The sequence below is a fragment of the Pelobates fuscus genome, chromosome 1, assembly GCF_036172605.1.
Source record: "Pelobates fuscus isolate aPelFus1 chromosome 1, aPelFus1.pri, whole genome shotgun sequence".
NCBI lineage: Eukaryota > Metazoa > Chordata > Amphibia > Anura > Pelobatidae > Pelobates > Pelobates fuscus.
This window is the reverse complement of record NC_086317.1, coordinates 313,422,145-313,445,155: the sequence shown is the minus strand read 5'-3', so window position 1 is coordinate 313,445,155 and position 23,011 is coordinate 313,422,145. Positions and strand designations below refer to the sequence as shown.

General features: G+C 40.5%; 1 protein-coding gene across 1 annotated transcript in view; it reads right to left on the bottom strand.

Annotated features, from left to right (window-relative positions):
- REV1 (REV1 DNA directed polymerase) overlaps positions 1-23,011 on the bottom strand; it is a 126,070-nt gene that overhangs the window by 27,863 nt on the left and 75,196 nt on the right. The window contains exons 12-16 of the mRNA XM_063458810.1: positions 20,580-20,699; positions 17,721-17,941; positions 9,908-10,080; positions 7,052-7,154; positions 5,132-5,294 (exon numbers count right to left, since the gene is read on the bottom strand). Of these exons, the coding sequence (XP_063314880.1) occupies positions 5,132-5,294; positions 7,052-7,154; positions 9,908-10,080; positions 17,721-17,941; positions 20,580-20,699 (780 nt within the window). The remainder of the gene's footprint in view (positions 1-5,131; positions 5,295-7,051; positions 7,155-9,907; positions 10,081-17,720; positions 17,942-20,579; positions 20,700-23,011) is intronic.

The window sequence follows — 23,011 nt, the reverse complement described above, 5'->3', positions numbered from 1 at the left end:
AACAGAAACTGTACTTATCATGAATTCAGTTTTCATTAGTATTAGCAACGGTAACAACAATTGGTTATTCTTCTTGAATGATGTAAAGGAACTACTCCTCTTGATGTGTCCAGATCCTAATTTCACCCCCATCCACACAACCATAACAATAATAATAATGGCAAAAAAATAAATAAAAAAAAAAGACTACTGCAGAGTAAAAGTACAATAAAAGGCGGGAAACAGAATATAAATGGGAACTGTCACTTTACCAGATTTTTTAATGCTAATTATTAAATAGAGAAATATGTAAACATATGTATTTGTGAGGTATAAAAAATAAAACTACAGGGAGTGCAGAATTATTAGGCAAGTTGTATTTTTGAGGATTAATTTTATTATTGAACAACAACCATGTTCTCAATGAACCCAAAAAAACTCATTAATATCAAAGCTGAATATTTTTGGAAGTAGTTTTTAGTTTGTTTTTAGTTATAGCTATTTTAGGGGGATATCTGTGTGTGCAGGTGACTATTACTGTGCATAATTATTAGGCAACTTAACAAAAAACAAATATATACCCATTTCAATTATTTATTTTTACCAGTGAAACCAATATAACATCTCAACATTCACAAATATACATTTCTGACATTCAAAAACAAATCAGTGACCAATATAGCCACCTTTCTTTGCAAGGACACTCAAAAGCCTGCCATTCATGGATTCTGTCAGTGTTTTGATCTGTTCACCATCAACATTGCGTGCAGCAGCAACCACAGCCTCCCAGACACTGTTCAGAGAGGTGTACTGTTTTCCCTCCTTGTAAATCTCACATTTGATGATGGACCACAGGTTCTCAATGGGGTTCAGATCAGGTGAACAAGGAGGCCATGTCATTAGATTTTCTTCTTTTATACCCTTTCTTGTCAGCCACGCTGTGGAGTACTTGGACGCGTGTGATGGAGCATTGTCCTGCATGAAAATCATGTTTTTCTTGAAGGATGCAGACTTCTTCCTGTACCACTGCTTGAAGAAGGTGTCTTCCAGAAACTGGCAGTAGGACTGGGAGTTGAGCTTGACTCCATCCTCAACCCGAAAAGGCCCCACAAGCTCATCTTTGATGATACCAGCCCAAACCAGTACTCCACCTCCACCTTGCTGGTGTCTGAGTCGGACTGGAGCTCTCTGCCCTTTACCAATCCATCCATCTGGCCCATCAAGACTCACTCTCATTTCATCAGTCCATAAAACCTTAGAAAAATCAGTCTTGAGATATTTCTTGGCCCAGTCTTGACGTTTCAGCTTGTGTGTCTTGTTCAGTGGTGGTTGTCTTTCAGCCTTTCTTACCTTGGCCATGTCTCTGAGTATTGCACACCTTGTGCTTTTGGGCACTCCAGTGATGTTGCAGCTCTGAAATATGGGCAAACTGGTGGCAAGTGGCATCTTGGCAGCTGCACGCTTGACTTTTCTCAGTTCATGGGCAGTTATTTTGCGCCTTGGTTTCTCCACACGCTTCTTGCGACCCTGTTGACTATTTTGAATGAAACGCTTGATTGTTCGATGATCACGCTTCAGAAGCTTTGCAATTTTAAGAGTGCTGCATCCCTCTGCAAGATATCTCACTATTTTTGACTTTTCTGAGCCTGTCAAGTCCTTCTTTTGACCCATTTTGCCAAAGGAAAGGAAGTTGCCTAATAATTATGCACACCTGATATAGGGTGTTGATGTCATTAGACCACACCCCTTCTCATTACAGAGATGCACATCACCTAATATGCTTAATTGGTAGTAGGCTTTCGAGCCTATACAGCTTGGAGTAAGACAACATGCATAAAGAGGACGATGTGGTCAAAATACTCATTTGCCTAATAATTCTGCACTCCCTGTAAATGTAGAAATCCTCACCTCTTTATCCTGAACTGGGCATTTCCATTCTTAGCTACTTGTCAATAATTGTTATAAACTCCCTTGTATTTTGCACGTGGCAGTCAGCATAGATAAAGAATGCTGAGAAGAGAACCGAAACAACGTCTCCGTATCTCTTCTTCATTGGCAATATTTGCCCTGGCTTTCAAGTTTGCCTAAACTGGATTATGATGCCATTTAAATCTTAAAGGGATACTATAGTGCCAGGAATACAAAACTGCGTTCCTGGCACCATAGCTCTCTTGGCCCCTCCTCCGCCACGTTAAATAACGTTAAATAAAACAGGTTGCACAAGAGTACTGAGAACAGAAAACAGCTCAAGTGGCCTGCCTTTGGTGGGTTCCCGCTCAGATCTAAAGCTGGTTTTAGCTTATCTTGTTCCATTACAAAAAGAACCAGGCCACTTGCATATCAGACTGATACCACCCAAAAGGGCAGAACAGATCCAATATGCAATTGTTTCAACCTTGTTAGACATCGTCAATGAGGTATAGCCTATATCCCTCTAGGCACCATGAACAAGGGATCAAAACCCTTTATTTACTTATCTGATCCTGGCGCCGATGTCCCTCGGTGCTGGGTTGCGGCTCTACCTACTCTGACCTAACAAGCAATGAAAGCTTTCCTATGGGGAAATAGCTGATGCTGTCAGTTACCGGAACAAAAGTCCAGTAACATTCCGAAAGCACCTCAAGTAGCTGTCTGGTAGACAGCCACTGGAGGCAGACTTAGTGCTGCTATGTAAACATTGCACTAAGTGCAATAGTGGCACTGTACCCACACCACTTCATTGAGCTGAAGAGGTCTGGGTGCCTAAAGTATCCCTCTAAATAAAATGTTAAAATGTAGCATCACCTGAAAAACAGATTAACACAAATCCTAGGTGATTTTCAATGTTTTATTCAAGGATACAAATTCCACAGAGGTTTCTCTGGGATTTTGCCAGTTTCTTAGATTCTCTATTTTTGTTAAAATGTTCTGGTTTTCCCAGTGTATAATGGTAGTACTCAAAAGTGGAATGTAGTGAGATCACAAAAAGTTGGGTCAGGTTTTATGCCTCTGCGTCCAAATGCGACATCATCCTCCAAGAAATCTGACTTGTAATGTTTTCATGAAAGTACTTAACAAGGACCATTTAGCTGCTTTACACATTTCTTCTTGTGAAGAAATATCATGGCTTCCCTTGAGGTGGCCATATCTCTAGTGGAGTGGGCTTTGAGAATTTTAGGTGGTCTCCCAGCAGCTATATATATGACAAAGAAAACAAATTGTGTAATGAAACACTATCTGTGACTATAAGGTGCTTATATACTGGGAAACCTAAAACTGCCTTCCTCAATGACAAAATGACCGTAAATTACCTAAACAGGGCACATTTAACATCCAGGCAATGTAACAGAGCTTCCTTTTCTAATGACAAGTTTTGTCAGCTAAAAGACATCCATACGAGTTTAGGGCAAAACGAATGTTGTACATGAACAATTTGTGTTGAATGATGGAGATGGATAACCACCCTAAATAATCTCCTGATGAGATAATCTCATCTCATTTATACCTCTACTTAACCTTGAACCAATAAAAGAAACAAACTTTGAGAGTAGAGGGACTCAAACCATTCGTAAAACCTAATGACAGCAACAGACGTTGACACGGGATCTGCTTTATGATTGTTAAAAAGGCTCTCTGAGTGAAATATAGTCCATAAGATTCCTGGTAAGTCAGGCTGAGAAATATCATCTTGCATTCCAATTTTGTTTGTCTCTATCAAAAGTAGCAAAGATCATTGCTAAACTATTGTTTAAATCCCTGATGTGAATTGCAGACAAAGCCTCCAGGTTTTTTTCTGACCATTCCATGATTTGGAACTCTGGTACCACTTTGCTAGTGTATGCAGGATTTGAACAGAGCAATATTCCTGCATATGTGGGAATGGAGGAGGCCATACCACATTGTGATTTAATTACTACAATCATTCTTCCAGGAACCACCAATCTTTTGGAACAAGGCCTCTAGATAGTCATAGGCTAGGGATACTTCGGCATTGTGGTAAATCTCCACCTGGAGATGATAAAAGATATCTTTATTTTGAGAAGCCTGGAACTCACCAGTCACCGTAGAGGTAAAATCGTTTCATCTTTAATCCGCATTATGTTATCTAGAAATTCTGCTGAATAACCCCAACATTTCAGAATATTCAGCTGACAAGATCTCCCCTTGCCCAGCAGATACTGGGATATAGACTTCAGACACTCTTGGCTTGGTGAATAGAACACAGCTGAAAAGAAAGATCTGTTGCTCATATAATGAGTCAATAATAGGACCTAGGAAGGAATCCTTTGAGAAGGCTTCAAATTTAAATTTTCTCAATCCCAGCTACTTTATATCTGAATGAAAATCAAAGACATTTTCTTGAAATGTGGGCTACAAAGTTCTGTAAATAGGAATCCTTTACATCCAGTGTGGCCATGATTTTTTTTTCCGAATCAAATGAGTAGAAACGATGTTTGTGACCATCTTTAGTTTGGGAATAACCCTATTATTTTTTTTAACTCAAAATCTTTCTTCTTTTGGTATATCCTCTATTATCCCCTTGACTACAAGCATCTTCACTTCTTTGTGAATAGCGAAGTAATAAAAATTCTTGGAAGCACCCAGAACAAGTGGAACATACATGCCGATGTCTGTTCCATCATAGGGTGTGAAAGATGGCAAGCTCAGTCTTTCCTTGTTCCTAACTAGCATCAGAGTTGGCTCAAACATGCATAACGACGCAATACTAGCACATGGCTAGTAAAATGTAAACCTCTGAGAATCCTCCAGGCAGCAATTTGCACTGTTCTACCAACAGGGAGAGCGGGGCTTCCACAACCAACAGCATCATGTGATATTTTTCACACAGCAGCTCTACTACACTTTGTATAATATGCATTTGATTGTGCGTCACACATTGAATGGGAGAGGTGGTGAGAACCTCACACTAGGTTTATATGTATTCTCTTTGTAATACCAAGTAAATTGCTATATTTCTTCCAACCATAAACCGATGACAGTAACAGTGATCTCCTATTCAACTGGAAAATGATGACAACCAGACAAATATTGATACAATACAATTCAGGATTATGTGACAGGCATGCATAAACACTTTCAACTATGCAGTCCTTTGAAGACTGGTACAAGTTTGTGTTTATATTCAAGCCATTTAAAATTACTGATATATTACCCCTTTTATTATCTTCATCCGCTGCAGGTTTCTTTACTTTTTGCCCTTGAAACATATCTATAACAGATCGAGACCCACCAGTCAGAAGGCCAGATTTTATGGATGAAGAGTTAAAGGAAGATGATCTATTTTCTGGAACCAGCTGGTGCATCTGAAGTCCGACCTAACAAAGTAAAAGAAGATAGACCTTTATAAAAATCAAGGAATGACAAAGGCTACAAAGCACATTTGACAATATATGGCTAGTCCTGAGACATTTATTGAGAAACAAAGCCTGATTTGATATTCTCACAGTACTAACAATTACTTTGCTTCCAGTTAACCAATATAACCAATATAATTTCTTCACTAGCCAAAGGTTCACATTCACATCACACTGAATCCATATTTTGGGTTTGAAGGTGCAGCAAAACTAGAGGTCTTTATTTTTTAATCCATTCAATCACGGAAACAAATCTTGATTTGCTTAACTGATTAATGAATTTGAGATCTGCACAGTTCTACATTTAGGAATTATGCCATAACCCATACAAAGCTCTTCCTGTTGAATCACTAGTTTGCAGTAAGTGCACATGTATCATAAGTGTGCATGTATGCCTCTGGAGACACCAGCTTGCTTTGTGGTTCTTCACCTGTTGGCTTTCTTCATGATGCCAGATTATTCTTTGGATGAAAAAAATGTTTACCCCAGTGAAACATAATCCTTTACTTACTCTCTGCCACACATCATTTTAAAGACGTCAGCTTGCTGCAGTGTTTTAGCACTTAACAGCGTGTACCATCTTCCGCACTTTATAAAAGAGACAATTGCAAAAGTGTCTAGGTTGCACTTTCCCAACTGTCAATCAAAAGGCCAGGAGGGTATTCTTTCTTACTTCCTCTCAGATATGAGAGTTTCCAATAGAGAAGCATTGCAGGTGACGTAGTGGTGGGCTTAACACAATATTGCCATGTGGTGTAACGGAATCCCCACATTTGATTGCTAATAATTAAGTGTTATACATTTAACTATTCATTGCCTATTTATTTAATCATAAACTGCTATAAAAAAAAAAAAAAAAGGTAGTGGGAAAAGGTAATTTATGTATTTTTAACAGATTTTTAGCTAGATGAATAAAAAAAAATGCAGATTTAATTTGGTTTACAAGTGGCGGTGCAATACTAGGGACTTATTTTTCTCTGCTTCCCAATACAGGAAAACCATTTCTAAATAATATTTAATTATTAATGTATTAACCCAGTCCTCTTGGACATGGGCCATCTGCTCTAGTAACAGATTAATATATATGTGCAGGATTCATAGAGGGAAAAACAACATGGAGTGAGAATCTCAGTAAATAGCATCTGTTAATCAAATCAAAAAAATTGAGTGTGGCTGCGCAAAGAAGACAAAAACTCAGAGGACACAACAAACAACTAAAAGGAGAGATTGCTGTAAACAGTGAGTACTGCTGTTTAGTGAAATACTTTCTCCTCTGTACATAAATCCAACTGTTACATAGTGGCCTCCTTGCGGTTCTATTTTATGTTTTTATCCCCCTTAGAATGTCATTACTGTTTATATACTTTATATGGAACTTTTGTATTAGCAATAGCTTACCATGGAGCTGGCCCATGCTGACTCCTGCATTTGGTCAAACCCCTCAAGCAGTTAGACCAAAAACTAGGGTATATCGCTCTCAACTAAATGGTGCCATAGCCACTAGAACAGCATGTAGTAGTTATTCTGGCTCTCTAAAGCACATATCTGCCCCCGCATGTTGACAGCCTGCAACTCCCAGAAGTTTTTGAATTGAATATGATGGATTGAAAATCATGGAAGTTGTTGCTCAGCGACATCTGGGTGGTCAGAACTTAAGATTGCTCCTTTATCTCGTTATAGAAATGTATTCACTATTAAACATGCTGTACATTACTCACCCCTCTCATATCAGCAATGTTCAGCTTCATTGAATGAAACATATTCAGTGCTTCATTTCCAATCACTTGGCCGTTATCAGTGGCTTGATCTAGGTTTACAGTCCTATTCAAATATCATTATAGTAAAGGGTGAAGAGCACAAAAGAGAAACATCAAAGTTATGGAATTTGCAAATTAATAAATACATTAAAAGACAGCAATTTATATCAACGTAAAAAAAAAAAAGAGAGAGAGACTGGGGGAATAAAAAAGGGAGACAGATAATTAATTGCAAGTGATATTTTCCATAATGCTTACCCAGTTTATATGGAAAACATAGTTCATAGTAACTGGGGGTACAGTTAGTCATCACTGCAGTATAACAACGTGAATTATTTACTTATTTACAACAAATGAGATTTTATGTATTCAATTAAAATTGCCCAGTTTGATTGTAAGTTACATTAGATCTGCCAACTCAGAACCAGTGCTTTTAGAAGTGGTCATGGTGATAGGAATCTGTATGTGCCGTGTTTCTCCTTGAAATGTTGCACATACTGGGATATCTGCACGTTTGTGCCGCTGACTAAATGTACCCCCGGCACACGTGAAAAGGGCAGTCCGTTACTCTTTACCAAGCTGTCTAATATCAATTATGTGAAAAATTACTGTCATAAGCACACAAAAAAGGCTTAGAGTAACCCTTTAGCAAAATGTAAATATTCATTAACAAACTGCTGTAACTAAGTTGTATTAATGTTGATTTTCAAAGACTAAAAAGTTTGCGTTTCTTTCAGGCACACTAAAATCATTTCACCATAAATATATTGAAATCTAAATACTGAAGTGCTGTTTGGTTTAAAAGGAGGGTTATGGGGGCGAGGCCGGACCGCCGAGCTGGCTGGTCGCATGCGAGACCAGCTCCTGCAGCATAACATAAAAAACAGCTAATTATCTACGAAATTTGGCTCAAAACCGGCCGGCAGCGGTGGCCCTAGACGGGCAAAGAGCCCTGAGATCCAAGGTGAGGCTGGCCCAACAGGCTACAGTCCCCTGGAGGAGGAATCCTGCCCGACTCTCTTAAGGCCTACTCCGGAGGCGAGCGGGGCGGACGGCCGCTGCCCTGCCGCTTACTGTTCGGGGCTTAGAGTCGGACCCGTGGGGATACCGGCCCCGTTCCCCCCCCCCCCTCTGGACCGTACTGCAGACCGCATGTCGGGCCCAAGATGGCCGCCAAGCACCAAACCCTGCAACTTCGAGAGAGTCTGGAAGCACAGGCATGGGAAACACATCATACGGCTCAATATACTAACCACGCATGGGAAGAAGGACGAAGCGACAGCTACTCAGCCCGAAAGGCACACAGCAAAGCCGCCGACGCGCCACCGACGCGCCCGCCAACGGATCCCCCGAGAAGGGAACCTGCACTGCGGTACGACGCCACATACCACGCAAGTTACCCCCTCGCATCCGCACTCCTATACAGCACTCCCACACACCTCAGAACCAACGAGAAAGTCTTGACCCAGGGGCCAGCCGATCTGGAAACTGGGTGAGCAAGAAAGGCAACCCCGCAGAGGCTGGTCCCCGCCGAAAACAGGGATCCCAATCTGGAAACATGCCACATGGACTGTCACAGGGTCCGGGCCCAAAAGGGGAGCCCCATTGAAGAGGCTACCTGCGGGGAACACTGGGTCTCTCTACCTATAGGCATTTGTTAAGTGCTATCCAACTTTCCTGCTGATTGCTTGTTGGTGATAACGGCTTACTGCTACTCCAACGTCAAAATATACAAGATTCCCACCCAGTGGTTATTCTAAGCTTATATTTACATGCTTTTTTGTTTTTATGCATTTTATTTCATTCTACCTCCTCAACCAGTGTGTAATTAATGTGTATTCCTGCCTCTCTCATTCAAACAACCACAGGCAAGATCCACTTATGCATGCTCACTGTAAAATACCTGTGCAGTTTGTCAATTTACATGTCCTTATTACCTCACAGCTGTCATTACCATTTTAACTTGGTGAACTTCAGACGTGCATAGCCTAATAATCATTATGTTACACACTCTTAGACTACAGCGTGCAACTCACTCTACACTAGTAATGAGTACTGTTATCCTGTTCATCTTATTTTATTATTACTTAACAATCTGTGTACATTCTCATGCACAAGCCATGCTTTCCTCATATGTCTCTTCTCTAACCAGGTCTCCATGACATGTGCATTATGTTACCATATTCCAAACCAAACGTGAACCTAAACTGTTGTATTAGAGATCATTTAAATATTATAAAAAATGTGCCTGAATATCAGATGCCATAACGTGTAATACCATTGTTCATCTATTCTACCGGATGTCGCTGTTGTGGCACACGCCGGCTGTTTGTTCATTCCGTGCACAACCAAAATAAAGAATAAAAAAAAAGGAGGGTTATATTAGTGGCAACACTAGTATACTACTGCTATTTGTCAAACACCAGAACACATTTTTGAATTGTAAGTAAGTGGTGCACACGCATACGTTTCAAGCGAAATCTGAGGAATGTACACCAAATAAAATGCATCACTCCAACAAAAAACAGAGGCATTGTCTATGTCGTAAACAACTATGTTCTAAAGATGGTGCACAAACACTAGGGTATAGCACTCTCAGTCTGACACCATGGCCACTAGAACAGCTTCCATAGGGCTCTCTGCCAAAATAGCTTCGATATTTTTCCACCTGGGCTACCATGGCTAAATATGTTTTTCTATTGATGCAACGTCACTCTTCAGTGAATAAAACCATTTGTGCTACGTTAAAATGCATTTAATTTACTTTCTGAGAAGCACTAGCTTAGAATGTCCCTTATTTATTATAAGCATGCTCACCTGGCAACATTGTCACAGATGCCATGGCCTCCAAATTTGGCAGGTTCTATGGGTGCTCCAGCTTTTCTGATCATAATTTTGAGTGTTAATTTCCGTCCCTTCATGCCTACTGACTGAAGCCTTCGTTGGATCTCTTCAGAAAGATTCATGAGAAATGCTTCTGCTTCGTGTGGCTGAAATAATAAACAAAACTATGTAATTAATGATAACTTAGTTCATAGATATTAACTTAGTCCACCAGGTACCATCAGTTGAAAGGTGTAGTAGCTAAGTGTCAAGAGGTTAACTGCATTGCATTTCCCCTCAACCATTAAAGAGAGTGTGTTAAGAGTAGTTACAGGTCTGTTTATATGCTGCCTGCCACATTACACCTGCTTTATTAACAACCTCTTGCACACTGTGAATAGTAAAGAAAGAAGCAGTAGTACGTAGTTCGGGCCCAGGATGTGTAACTGAATTCTGCAAATGATGGAATGCACAATCAGAAAGCATTGGCATTCCACCTCCCGTCAGTCATGTTAATGCGCATGCACGAATGGAGAGGCATTGCTGGCTTTAAAATTTTAATTGGGTCAAGCTATTTAAAACCGGTTTGACCTGTCTGACTGCAGGATGCATTTCAGAAAAGAAATAAACTTGTTCAGACGCGTTATATTGCAGATGTCTAGTGCTGTATCAGCTGAGAAGTGTTCCTACTCCTCCGCTTAAATTAAAAACAACTCGCACATCTAAGTATTTAATATGTGCTGAATGTGCTATTCCCCTACATGGTAGCTCAAAAAAGAAAATACATTTTGCAATTAATGAGTCGATTGAAAGAGTCAATGGAAAGATTCGGTCATCCATGCATAGATCTTCTTGCCACAATAAAGAACATGAACATTCACCTCTGTTCAGGACAGATTTAGCATGTGTTAATCAAATGGGAATTTCACAGAGGCTGTTTCCCCTACCCGCGGTTATACCAAAAGTGCTACAGAAAATCCGAGAAGACTAAATTCTGACCATAGCAATAATTTCATACTGGTTGAACAGAGGTTTTCAGATGAACAGAGGTTTTCAGATATCCTGAGGATGGTGAAAGTAAGACTTTGGCAGCTTCCTTTGAAAGAACAAATTCTCAAGAGCAAATCAATATCATTGAAAATACTTCAATGATAAATTTAACAGACAGGTTTCTGCAAGGCTAATCCTGAAAACTTCTTGATTTTTTTTTTCAAGTCCACCAGAAGCTCTAAATCTAGGATTTAGCTTCGTATCAGGAATAGATTTCTATTCTGGTGCAAAGTAAGAAGGTTGTCACTCTTTGAACCCTTCTATTCCTATTCATTGTGAAATTTCTTCTGAAAGGTGTTGCCTCAGGTCTCAATATTTACACTTTAAAAGTTCAAGTGTCAGCACTTTTAGCTTCCATTTTCTACTACATAACATAGCTTTAATACTCTAATTAGAAATGTTGTAAGGCTTACTGGCAATTACTTCTACCGCAGAATTTTCTGTTTCCAACCCCGGATCTTTCATTGGTACTTAATGCCTTATATGAAGAGCCTTTTGAACTATATTTCCTTAGCTATATTTCTATCAAGATTTGAGAACGGCTTTTCTTATAGCTATAACATCAGCCAAAAGAGTTGGTGAAATTTCTTCATCGCCTAAATATACAATTTTCGCTAACCAGTCAAGCTGCATCAAAACCCTTCCATTTGGCCTAAAGTCCTTAGGACAGAGAATATCAAACTATATGTTCACCATCTTTTTGTCAGAATCATTCTTCTTTTTCTCCATATATCAGTTTTATTGAAGCACACATAGTAGTATAGCACTCATGAATAATAAGCAGTTGGTAATCAGACTATTAACCATTAACAGTTGTCAGGAACTGCTTGCTAAACAGATTTCATACATTACAGAACATCTAAGATAGACCAGGTACTCTCGATTCTGGTTTCATGACTAGGTACCTCTCTGTACTATTTACAGTATGCTGCCATATCTGGCATTATGCCATAGCAAATTTCTGCAGCGCATCTGCCTGTTTCGTTGCTTATTGTTCAAACTGATAACATTTAATTATGAACTATCTTACAGGGGAGGGGCGGGGGGATACAGAAAAGAAAAAGACGGGGAAGGGTGGTATAGAGTTCTCACAGTTACCTGAACGAATTTGTGATACATTTCGTCTTACATGCACTATTACCCCATTATCCTCCGGCTTATATGCCATTCCTCAGTTTATGACCATGTTAATACTGCACTCTTGTACTCCTGTTGCCTGTTTTCTCAAGACCCATCCTAGCTATACGAGTTATCAATGTGATCTGGCCCTATGCCTATTCGACCAGCTGCTCCAGTCTCGGGCAAATTTATGCACACAGTCGTTCATCCTGCACACCATTTGTTCGTAATAACTAATGGTGTATAGTCTAGTGCTTATTTCGTCTAGCGAAGGAATCGTTCTACTTTTCCAGTTGAGCGCTATGCAGATTTTAGCCACCGTATGTTTAAAATGACCTTGCGGTGGGGATTGCTAGCCATATTAGGGATTATATAGAGTAGGTAGTACTCAGGTCATAATGGGAAATTGAGTTTAGTTGTTGTGAGAATGACATCTCAAATTTGCTCCCAGAATTTATCAAGGTGGTGGCAGTTCCAAAACATTTGCAGCATAGTGCCCGTCTGCTCTACACATCTTCAACGCAGCCCAGAGGAGCCACTTTATATACGTGACAACTTGTGCGGCACCAGCTCATAGTGATTTTGCAATAGGCTTCCCAGAGCGAGAGACTCCTTGAGGCCTGTTCATGTTAGCCATGGCTTCATGCAACTGTGGCAGTGAAAATGTGCTGCCCAGCTCCCTTTCCGACTGCCTCATGTAGGGCAATTTCTCTAGAGCCGGCCCGTGCCTGTGATCAGTGCATTATAACACAGATATAGCGGTTTAACCTGTTTTGCTACTAGTACCTGATGAAGCGACAATGAAACCGCTGTAGGTTGTTCCTGCTCATCCTGTACATACATATCCCTCATTGGTAGAGCATATTGTCTTTGTAGGTCTGAGAACGACTTAATATAATTTCCATCAAGTAGGTCCTGTATCTTGCCTATACCCTTGGTTGTCCACATTGACACTGGGAGATCTGGGGAGAGTGCTGTTAACGCCTTTGGGTGCGCTTATCGGAAAAGCAATTTTTTATCCATAATGGTTGGACTCCAGAGTAGCCATGAGTTCAACAGGAATCTTGAACACATTAGCATAGTTGTCCCAGTTGTCTGGGGAAACGTATTCGCCCAAAGTGAGTGAGCAATGTTATGAGGCTGCAGGCAAGCATTTTCTAGGGACATCCACACCGGGTGGTGAGATAGATGTGAAGTCTTAAGTATGCATAGTCCTTGCGCCAGCACCGAGGCTCTGTAGTATATTATAATATCTGGCAAGCCTAGTCCCCCCCCCCCCCTGTGTATGGAAGTCCTAAATATGCCACTCGAGGTGGTTTCCTCTTCCAGACATGCGCATTCATTGTAGACTGGAAGAGTTTGAGCAGTTTGTTTGGTAGCGCAATGGGTAGTGTTCGGAAAAGGTAGAGAATATGCGGCAACACCATTATTTTTATGGAATTTATGCGGCCTAGCCAGGACACTTACAGGTTCACCCATTTCTCTAAATCTGTTTTGATTTTGTGTAGCACAGGGTAGCGGTTTTCTTTAGGTATGTTTTGGAGAGTTTTTGGTAATTTTATACCTAGGTAGGACAGGGAGGACTTGCACCAGTCAAAAGTGTATATCTGTTCTAGCAGCAACACTACGGGGTGTGATAGGTTTATAGGCAGTGCTTGGGTTTTAGAGGTGTTATTTTTGTAGCAAGATACCCTCCCGTAATCGTTTAGAATTTCTAAGAGGCTGGGTACAGAGGCGACTGTTTTTGTCATATACACCAGAATATCATTAGCAAAGAGAGACAATTTATTTGTACCTCCTGGGGTGTGCAAACCTGTTATGTGTGTACATTGCTTTATGAGACATGTCAGAAGTTCGAGGCATAACATAAATATCAGTAGGGATAACTGGCAGCCATGCCTCGTGCCATTATAAATGGAGAGTGGTGTGGAGAGAAATCCTGTATTAAATACCCTTGCTGATGGGTGCTGATAGAGGGCCAAGATGCGAGTCATAAAGGTGGAGGGAAAACCCCATTCTAGCAAGTGTCTGTGTCATATACCCCAGTGCAAACTATCAAACGCCTTTTCGGCATCAAGTGTGAGAATCAATCCCTCCCAGTCAATTAGATTAAAAAAATATCTGGTGTTGTCACCCACCTGTTCCTCAGATATCCGTGCGGGGAATAGAGTTTTTATCTGTGTTGATAACAATTTTCATATAGCTTAATATCTGCGTTAAGCAGGGATATGGGGGGCAGGTTGGCGTACAAGGTCAGTGTTTTGTTGGGCTTTGGCAATGTCACTATAAACGCTTCAAGCATTTCCAGAGGGAGGGTGCCCAATAGTTGAAAAGAGATGTCATGTGGAAGATCAGCTGTGGTGCAAGTTTAATATAATAGCCCGTCCGGGGCAGGCAACTTGTGTTTGGGGAGATATTTTATAGCCATATTAACTTCCTCCTCCGTGAAGATGCTGTCAACGAATGTGCACTCATCTTTGGACAGGTGAGGGAGGTGTACACGATATAGGAATTGGTCTATCGTTGCTTGAGATGGCTGGTGTATTTCAGGGTTGTTTTGTAGCTCATACAGGGAAGCATAATAGCCCGCTAGCTCATCTACCACATCCTGAGGATTGTATAGCTTATCCCCCCCGTTTAGAAGTGATGTAGGGAATTTTGGATTGGAGGTATTTTTGTTTAGGTCTCCTGACCAGGAGCTTACCCGCTCTATTGCCTGCTACATAGTGGGATCAACGCAAATATCTAATTTGTTTTTCAGTAGTTTGTAGTTGTATGGTATGAAGCTCGGCTTTAAGCGACAACAGCCGTTTATGATATGCCTTGGTAAGGGTCATCTTGTATGTGGCCTCCACGGCCGAAATCTCCGTGGAGGCCACAAGCCCTTTTTTTGATAGATCCCAGCTGTATAAAGCTGCCTCGCATTACCACCTTTTGTGCTGTCCATTGAGTGACAATTGGGGTTGTGCAGTGCTTGTGGACTTCACAGTAGGTGGTAAGATGAGATTTTATTTTGAGTAGACAATCTGTGTTGTCTAGCAATGCTTCATTTAATCTCGAAGTGCCGCAGCCCCTGGCTGGGTACAGGATTGTCAGTTACTAGTAGTGGCGCATGATCTGACCATGTTATGGGACAAATATGCATGCTAGTTGCATGCGGCAACGTGCGCTTATCAAAGAGACAGAGGTCAATGATTGTGTAGGTGATATGAACCGGCAAGTAAAATGTAATCCCTTGTGCGGGGATATAAGTTGTGCCAAACATCACAGAAGTCGTGAGTATGTAGCAATTTGGCTAGGTGTTGGCTGAGAGACACAGACTTACGTTTGGGCAGCCTGTTATGGGCTTGCTGGATATCTAGCGAAGGGTCAGGGGAGCTATTGAGGTCTCCACATACTACAGTATGCCCCACCTGGTGTTGTCTTATTTTGCGGAAGGCCATGCTTAGGAAAGACTTTTGGGTATTATTTGGGACGTATAGAGATGCCACAGTCAATTTAATAGTAAAAATAGAAAATGAATCCAGGCACTCCAAATGAATTCCAAGAGAAAGGCAATTTATTGGAACCAGCAGCTACAAAGCGACGTTTCAACCCCTAAGGGTCTTTTTATCAAGCTTGATAAAGACCCTTAGGGGTTGAAACGTCGCTTTGTAGCTGCTGGTTCCAATAAATTGCCTTTCTCATGGAATTCATTTGGAGTGCCTGGATTCATTTTCTATTTTTACTATTATATTTGGTCCATTTTGGTACTGGGACATATCCAGTTAAGCACCCTGGATTCCTTGGCAAGGGGTGGAGTGCACTTCCAACAATTTTCTACAGTCAATTTAATGGCATTTAGAGAGCCCACCACTTTTAACAGTCTACCATTCAGACTTATTGAAGCGTGACCCTAAACTCCTGCAGCATAGCATACACGCCTTTCTCGGTCACCGGTGCATCCGTGTAATTGCCATTTCATGGTCTGAGTCCGGCTGGTCCTCAGACGTCTGTGAGAGCGCTCTCACTCCATGCGTCCATTCACCTCGGAACTCAGCCAGGCCCCCTCAGAATAATTCTTCTTCTAAGGAAGCCAGGCTCCATTTTCTCAATGTCAAAAGAGCTTTGAGTTTTTACTTGGACCTTACAGCCCCACTCTGAAGTCACCATAGCACGATGGATTACACAAACCATAGTTATAGCATAAGGCTACAGGTGGATCTCTTCCAGTGACGATGACCGCTCATTCCTCTTAAGCTATGTCTACCACTTTGGGATAGAGCCAGGGTCTCCTTTAAAGCAACTGACAAAGTAGCTACAAGGTCCAAGCATTTTGCAAGGTATCTCACATCCTAGCGTGAAGCATTTATTGGAGGGGATCAGGGAAGTGATGCCCCTGTAAAGGTTATTGCCAGTCAGTCTGGTGTACTTTTTGCACTCCCTTCTTCACAAACAGGTTTGCCAGTAATTCTCAGTATACTAGCACAGCACTGCCTGACTTGTAAGCTTACCTCATTCACACAGAGGGGCATCTTTCTAGTTTACTGAATGTTGGTTGAAAACAGATCGTCTCTGCTACACTCCTTGGCACAAAAATGGGAGGAGGAGCTGGGAATCCCACTGGAGGAGGCAGGCTGGAACAAAATCATGTTTCTGACATAAATATAGTGCCTCGAGTTAGCTCCAGAAGACTTAATTTAGCGTGTTCACATGCTGGAATCAAACACCTCTGTCACTACACACCAGGATGCCATATATTATCTGATTTATGTTGCACTCAAAGCATAGGCAGCATGGTACGCATATGGCGGGAGTACAAGACTTTTTGAAAGCAATTCATAGGATTATTTGCAAACCATTGGAAGACCAACCAATTTTTGCAACAGTATTCATGTTACTACCTCACACTCTCCATTTAGTCATACCAGACCTTGGTGGTGACGGAGGTCAAAACACAACGTTATATGACCCGCTGGTTATATTAGCTGCATTATCTATCCTCACCTGAGGTGCAAGACCTCCTCACATAAAGTTTAAAGTTCCTAGATGACAGGCAGAGACCCATCTATAAAAAAGATCCTGTCACTTTGTCTACGGATCCAAGAAAGGGGTGTGGGGGGGGGGGGGGAAGTACCCATCTTCTCTGCTTCTCACAAAGGCGGATTGTGTTCATGGTATTGTCTTGGTCTATTCTTGAGGAATCTGTTTAATTACCCTTTTGGCTTTCTAGGGTGTGTAAAATGGAACAACGAAAGGCTAACACCATCATGTTTACTTAATGACTGCTCTGTAATGCTCTCTCGCCTGCCGCCCACAATGCCCCCGCGGGCAGGCGGTCGGCCACCTCCATGCTCCTGCAGGCAGCTGTCTCCATGCTCCCCTCGGGCAGGAGTCCGCCTCCATGTTCTTCTGTGACGGCCACCGCCAAAGCTCCAGCGGCCACACTAACTAGAGAGCTGGCAAATCCCAGGCGCCAGGGTGAAATTTCTAGTCGCCTGGCACTTGGGATTTGTCGAGCCCTGTATTAAAGTTTAGACTTTTGCATTAAATTTCTGGTTGTGTACTTGTTATTAATAAAGAGACTGTGCAGTATTAAGGTATTTATAGGATGCAAGGGGAGGTCATACTTATTCTCTTATACCTAAACAAAAAGTACCTGCGTAAATCGGATGCCATAGTTTATTTCAGCAGACACAGATTTCCTCTCTTTTTCTTTTCGGATTGGTCTATCATCTAATCCACGGCAAAATCGGTAGAGCATTAGCCCTGTTTTCGGACCAAATTCCTTTTGGAGTTTTGACATTGCAATATTTTGTAGATCCCCACAACTTTTAATTCCCATTGACACCAATTTGTGCTCCATAGATCTGCCAACTCCTAGATAACAAGTATCAAAAGAAAAAGTTTTCATAAAACTGAGGAACAGACCAGATTTAAATAGTGTGTGAAGATGTATTAACCCCTTAAGGACTGAGGCAGTTGTACAAGTTGTGATCAAAACAAAACGTAAACAAAACCTTGAAATTGCGCTATATGTCTGTTCAGGCGTAATTCACATCTTTCACATTATGTGCACCCACACTTATCATATATCATTTTGTTCAGGAGAAACAGGGCTTTCATGTCACATCAAATATTTGTATAGTAAACATAATTCAATATGAATAAAATATTTTTTAAAAATTGAGAAATTAAGAAATGTTATTTTATTAGTTTGCCAGACTGGTTATGTTGCCTTTGAGAGCGTATGGTAGCCCAGGATGGAAAATTACCCCCATGATGGCATACCATTTGCAAAAGTAGACAAACCAAGGTATTACAAAACTAAATTAAACGCTAATTTTGGCCAGTGTTTGTGACTAAGTGGCTACTAAAAACGACAGGACATACCCCATTTGCAATACCTTGGGTTGTCTACTTTTGCAAATGGTATGCCATCATGGGGGTAATTTTCCATCCTGGGCTACCATACTGTGTCAAAAAGGCAACATAGCCAAACTGGCAAATTTCAATGAGAAGAAAGGAAATTCAAGCCTTATATTTTACTCGGTAACTTTTGAAAACACCACGAAAACCTGTACATGGGGGGTACTGTTATAATCGGGAGACTTTGCTGAACACAAATATTCATGTTTAAAAATAGTAAAACGTATCACAATAATATAGTCAGTGAAAGTACAGTTTTTTTGTGTGAAAAATTCAAAAACATTTGCGAAGCCTCCCGAGTAAAACAGTACCCCCCCCCCCCCCCCCCCCCATGTACTGGTTTGGAAAGTTACAGGGTTAAATATAGGGCTTGCGAGCCAAATTTTCTGGACTTTCTGCCTGGGTTGTCAGGTAGGTCCCTCAGAGTGTAATAAAATGACTTGATTATGTAAAAATATTCTATAAATATATATATTTTTTTTGTATTATTATTTTTATTTATATATAGCTATATTCATATGTATATATATGTGGTCAGGGAAGAACCATATCTTATAACTGTAATTTATATTATGCTTAAGTCGGTTGTGGTTTGCCAAAACCAACGTACGGGTAGGCCTGTAAATAAAGAGGGCAAAAAGAGAATTAACAATGCAATGCTTTAATACGTATAAATATACATGTATATGTTACAAGTGAGATCTTATTTAGCCAATTGTTTAAATGCCTGTCTTAACTCCTTTTCTGGTTGTGGTATGTAACGGTTGTATGCCGATGATTTCCACGGCCCCAGTCTTTTGATGATGTGTACCGGTACGTTTTGGCTAGAGGCTGAGGTTGCTGCCCCTATGCGAAACGAGTAGCCTGTGAAGGCCGCGGGATCGCACCCGGTTCCTCTGAACAATAACCTGACATACTTGATAAACTTGGAGGTAGTTAGCGTGTGACCGTGTAAGTTAAGGAGAGGAGCTTGGTTTGGTTGATCTGTCAGGGATTACATAAACGTGTTAAGTAATAGTTCAGGGCACCACTTGTTACCGGTTGGGAATAATGGTATGTCCAGGGGTGGACCCATTTGATTAGTTTTGTATTGTCGTAATGGCAGTGCGTGGTGATCTATTTTGTCTAACATGTTAGACATATCTTTGATGTTTCCTATGGTCAGTTCGTTGGGTTACAAAAACCTGTAACATGCCAGGTATATTACGGTTTTGATTGTATTGTTTGTGTGGGTTTCGAATGGTTTGGTGTCTAACATGTCTGATAGTGCTCTGAATTTTTCGGCATCTATGGGTTGACATTTGGTAGGTTTAGAGTTTTCTAAGCGTTGAATGCCTCTAAGAATATTTTTAATTGGGTGTGCCAACATGAATATTTTATTGCTAGGATATGTGTTTATTATATGATGTTGTATCCCTGTTAAATATAGTTTTATAGTGTTATGAGCAAGTTTCAGGTTGAGGTGGCAAAAAAAGGTGAATGCCACCATGGTATGTAAACGGAATGGGTTAGTGATTTGATATTCTGTAATGAATTTGTTGAATAAGGTTAGAGCTCGGTTGTATGAGCGTCTAATGTTCATTGAGAGTGCGGCTTGTGCTAGTGTTCTCCTGTGAGCCATTAGTATTTCTAGTCCAGGATGAGGTCTTTAAATGACAGTGTCTCGTGTGGTAGTTCCTCTGCTGTTGGGTGTAGCTGAAAGAAAACCTGCAAATTTGAACGAGACTGAGCGCTAGCAGCTGTATTGTGGTGGCCCGGCACGTGTATACAATTTAGAAAAATAAATAAAATATTTGTGTGGCTGCCAACCATGTGAGTCTCCTGACAAGACTCATAATGGTTAGGGAAGAAGACCTGGACAGCATGAAATACTTCCAACAAGAGATCTGTAGCTTTTGCAAGCGGTTTTTAGAAAAAACACAAATGGAAAAAAATGCATAATTAAATTCATGCATGTTTTCATTGGGGATATATCTACTAAACAAGGATATTTAGATTTTATTTTTATTTGAGCAGTTCAGTGTGTGTCTCTTTAATTACACCCACAATACCAGACCAGGATAGTTACTGCTGATCTAGAACATCTTACCTGGCAAATTATTCACTAGTTGTCCTCTGATGAAATCATCCACTTCTTCTGGCTTTAAATGGTACTGTCCATCTGGTTTTGCTCGACGGGTTGCCATCCTAGCCAAAAGAATGTTTGAACCTATAAATGCAATAAAAAGTGAAGTGATTTCTAACCAACTGTGATAATTCATACTGCACGATATGAACAGTTACCTCAGAAATTATAGGTAACTTTGTGGGCTGGAAAAAAACAAGTCAATTCATTCCTCTAGAAATCTAATCACAATAGATATAGATAGATTACATTAATGTATCAATGTTTCTTCAGGAAAAAAAAAATATGTATGAGTATTTTTCTCTACGTTCGAGTAAAACACATATTACCGTGTAGTTAAAATACAGAGGTAGAACTGTGTTCAGATTGAAAATGGTATTGATCTTTAGAGTGAAAATGGTGATTATTGCATGCATTACATTTTAAACAAAAAACACTATAGCTGTTTAAAGAAAAAAAATGCTCAGAATGCTGCTTGAGGAATAAGAAGTAACATGCCTGACATACGTTAATTAACAATTTTGAGAGACAAAGAGCTTAACTTGGGACAGAGTTTCTGTGCCCAAGGTGGACTTCCTATGACATTGACCTTTAAGATGTTTAATATCAATAAAATAATTAATTTTAATCCATGGCTGTCACACAGAAAATATTTTATCAACCAAGACCTTTATTTTGCTAAAACTTTCCGTACTCTCAAGAATCACCCACCCATGCTTAACCCCTTAAGGACCAAACTTCTGGAATAAAAGGGAATCATGACATGTCACACATGTCATGTGTCCTTAAGGGGTTAAAGATGTAATGTATGTGTTAACATCTACTTAAACCATCTTTATGTGCCCAGTCCAAATTCTTAATTATTCAACTTGGTAGTCCAATGTCAATTTCAACAACCTTTTCATTTAACCTAGCAAATTTTATATTTTTTCAGTCTTTTTGTCACAATCAAAATAAAACTCCCATATACATTTTTGGTAACCAACTCCACAGATATTATACAATTTAAGGCTGACATCAAATTCCTGTAAATTATACCAACTGATGATTCTAGGACTCTCATATATCTAGTCACCACATGTGATGTTTCGATAACACGTCAACCAGACAGGTATCTAACAAGTGATACAGAATCTGTTGGCGCTATATAAATGGCAATAATAATAAAGTTTCAGAGCAATCCTCAACTAATTCCACACAGACAATCATCCATCCCACTAAATACATGCATAAAATTGCTGACAAACACAACCAATCCAGCAGAGTGATTTAGTAGCGCATGATGCTACTGGTTAGCATTGTTGCAAATATATGCTAAAATTAGTATTTGCTATATGATGTAACTTTGCCGCAATAACAATTGCTAAAAGGTTCGGACTGGAGCGCATTTGTTTCAAAGGAAGCCATAGAAACAGCAATTCCATTTGAGATTTATTAAATGGTGATGCAAAAAGGCTTTTTTGTTTGTTTGTTTGTTTGTTTTTGGGCGTAAATGCTATGTCTAGTAAGACCAGGTGAAAGGTGACACTAGGTGAATGTGTATATACACATTACCAGGCAATTCTTGGATGAAGTGAGACTGGCCTGACAGAAAACGGTTATTGGTTGGTTTCCAAATCTATCAATCACAAAGGTGAATATTCTAGAAGGGAGAAGCCTATATAGAGGACTTCCCTGTCTTCAATGTTCATTCTGCACAGATCATCCTAAAATTCAGTTTGGAGGGTGAATATGTGATTCATTTTTTTTGACAGCTTGTTTTATTTTCCAATTGTGTTTTTTTGCAGCTCTGGGTATGAGTGGATATCTCCCGATTCATATTTTTAGGGGTTAACCCTAAATGGGCAGGAGATTGGGTATTTCCTAGCCCCGATGTAGACAACCTTCAGCCTTTGAGATGTTGTGGACTACAGCTCCCCTGATGCTTTGTCGGCATTATGAATGTAAGTGCATTATGGGAGATGTAGTCCATAACATCTGGAGTGCCCAAAGGTTGCCTCTACTCCTGTCGTAGCACAATGCATTATTTTCAGGGGTTAACCTCTAATGGAAAGTGATGGACATCTCCTGGTCAAATGCATGTCTTCAGGGGTTAACAGGCATCTCTGACTGCCTCTCTGCTATTTCTAACTGGATGGCTGCCCACTTCCTTAAACTCAACTTGACCAAAACTGAAATTCTGGTCTTTCCTCCCTCAAGTGTTGCAACTCCTGTGTCGGTCTCCCTCCAAGTCAATGGTGCTACCATCAGCTCCACCACGCAGGCTCGCTGCCTAGGTGTTCTCTTTGACTCAGACCTATCCTTCACGCCTTATGTTCAGTCTATCGCCAAATCCTGCCACTTCCATCTCAAAAAAATTGCGCGCATCTGACCCTGCTGAACGCCAGATGTGACTA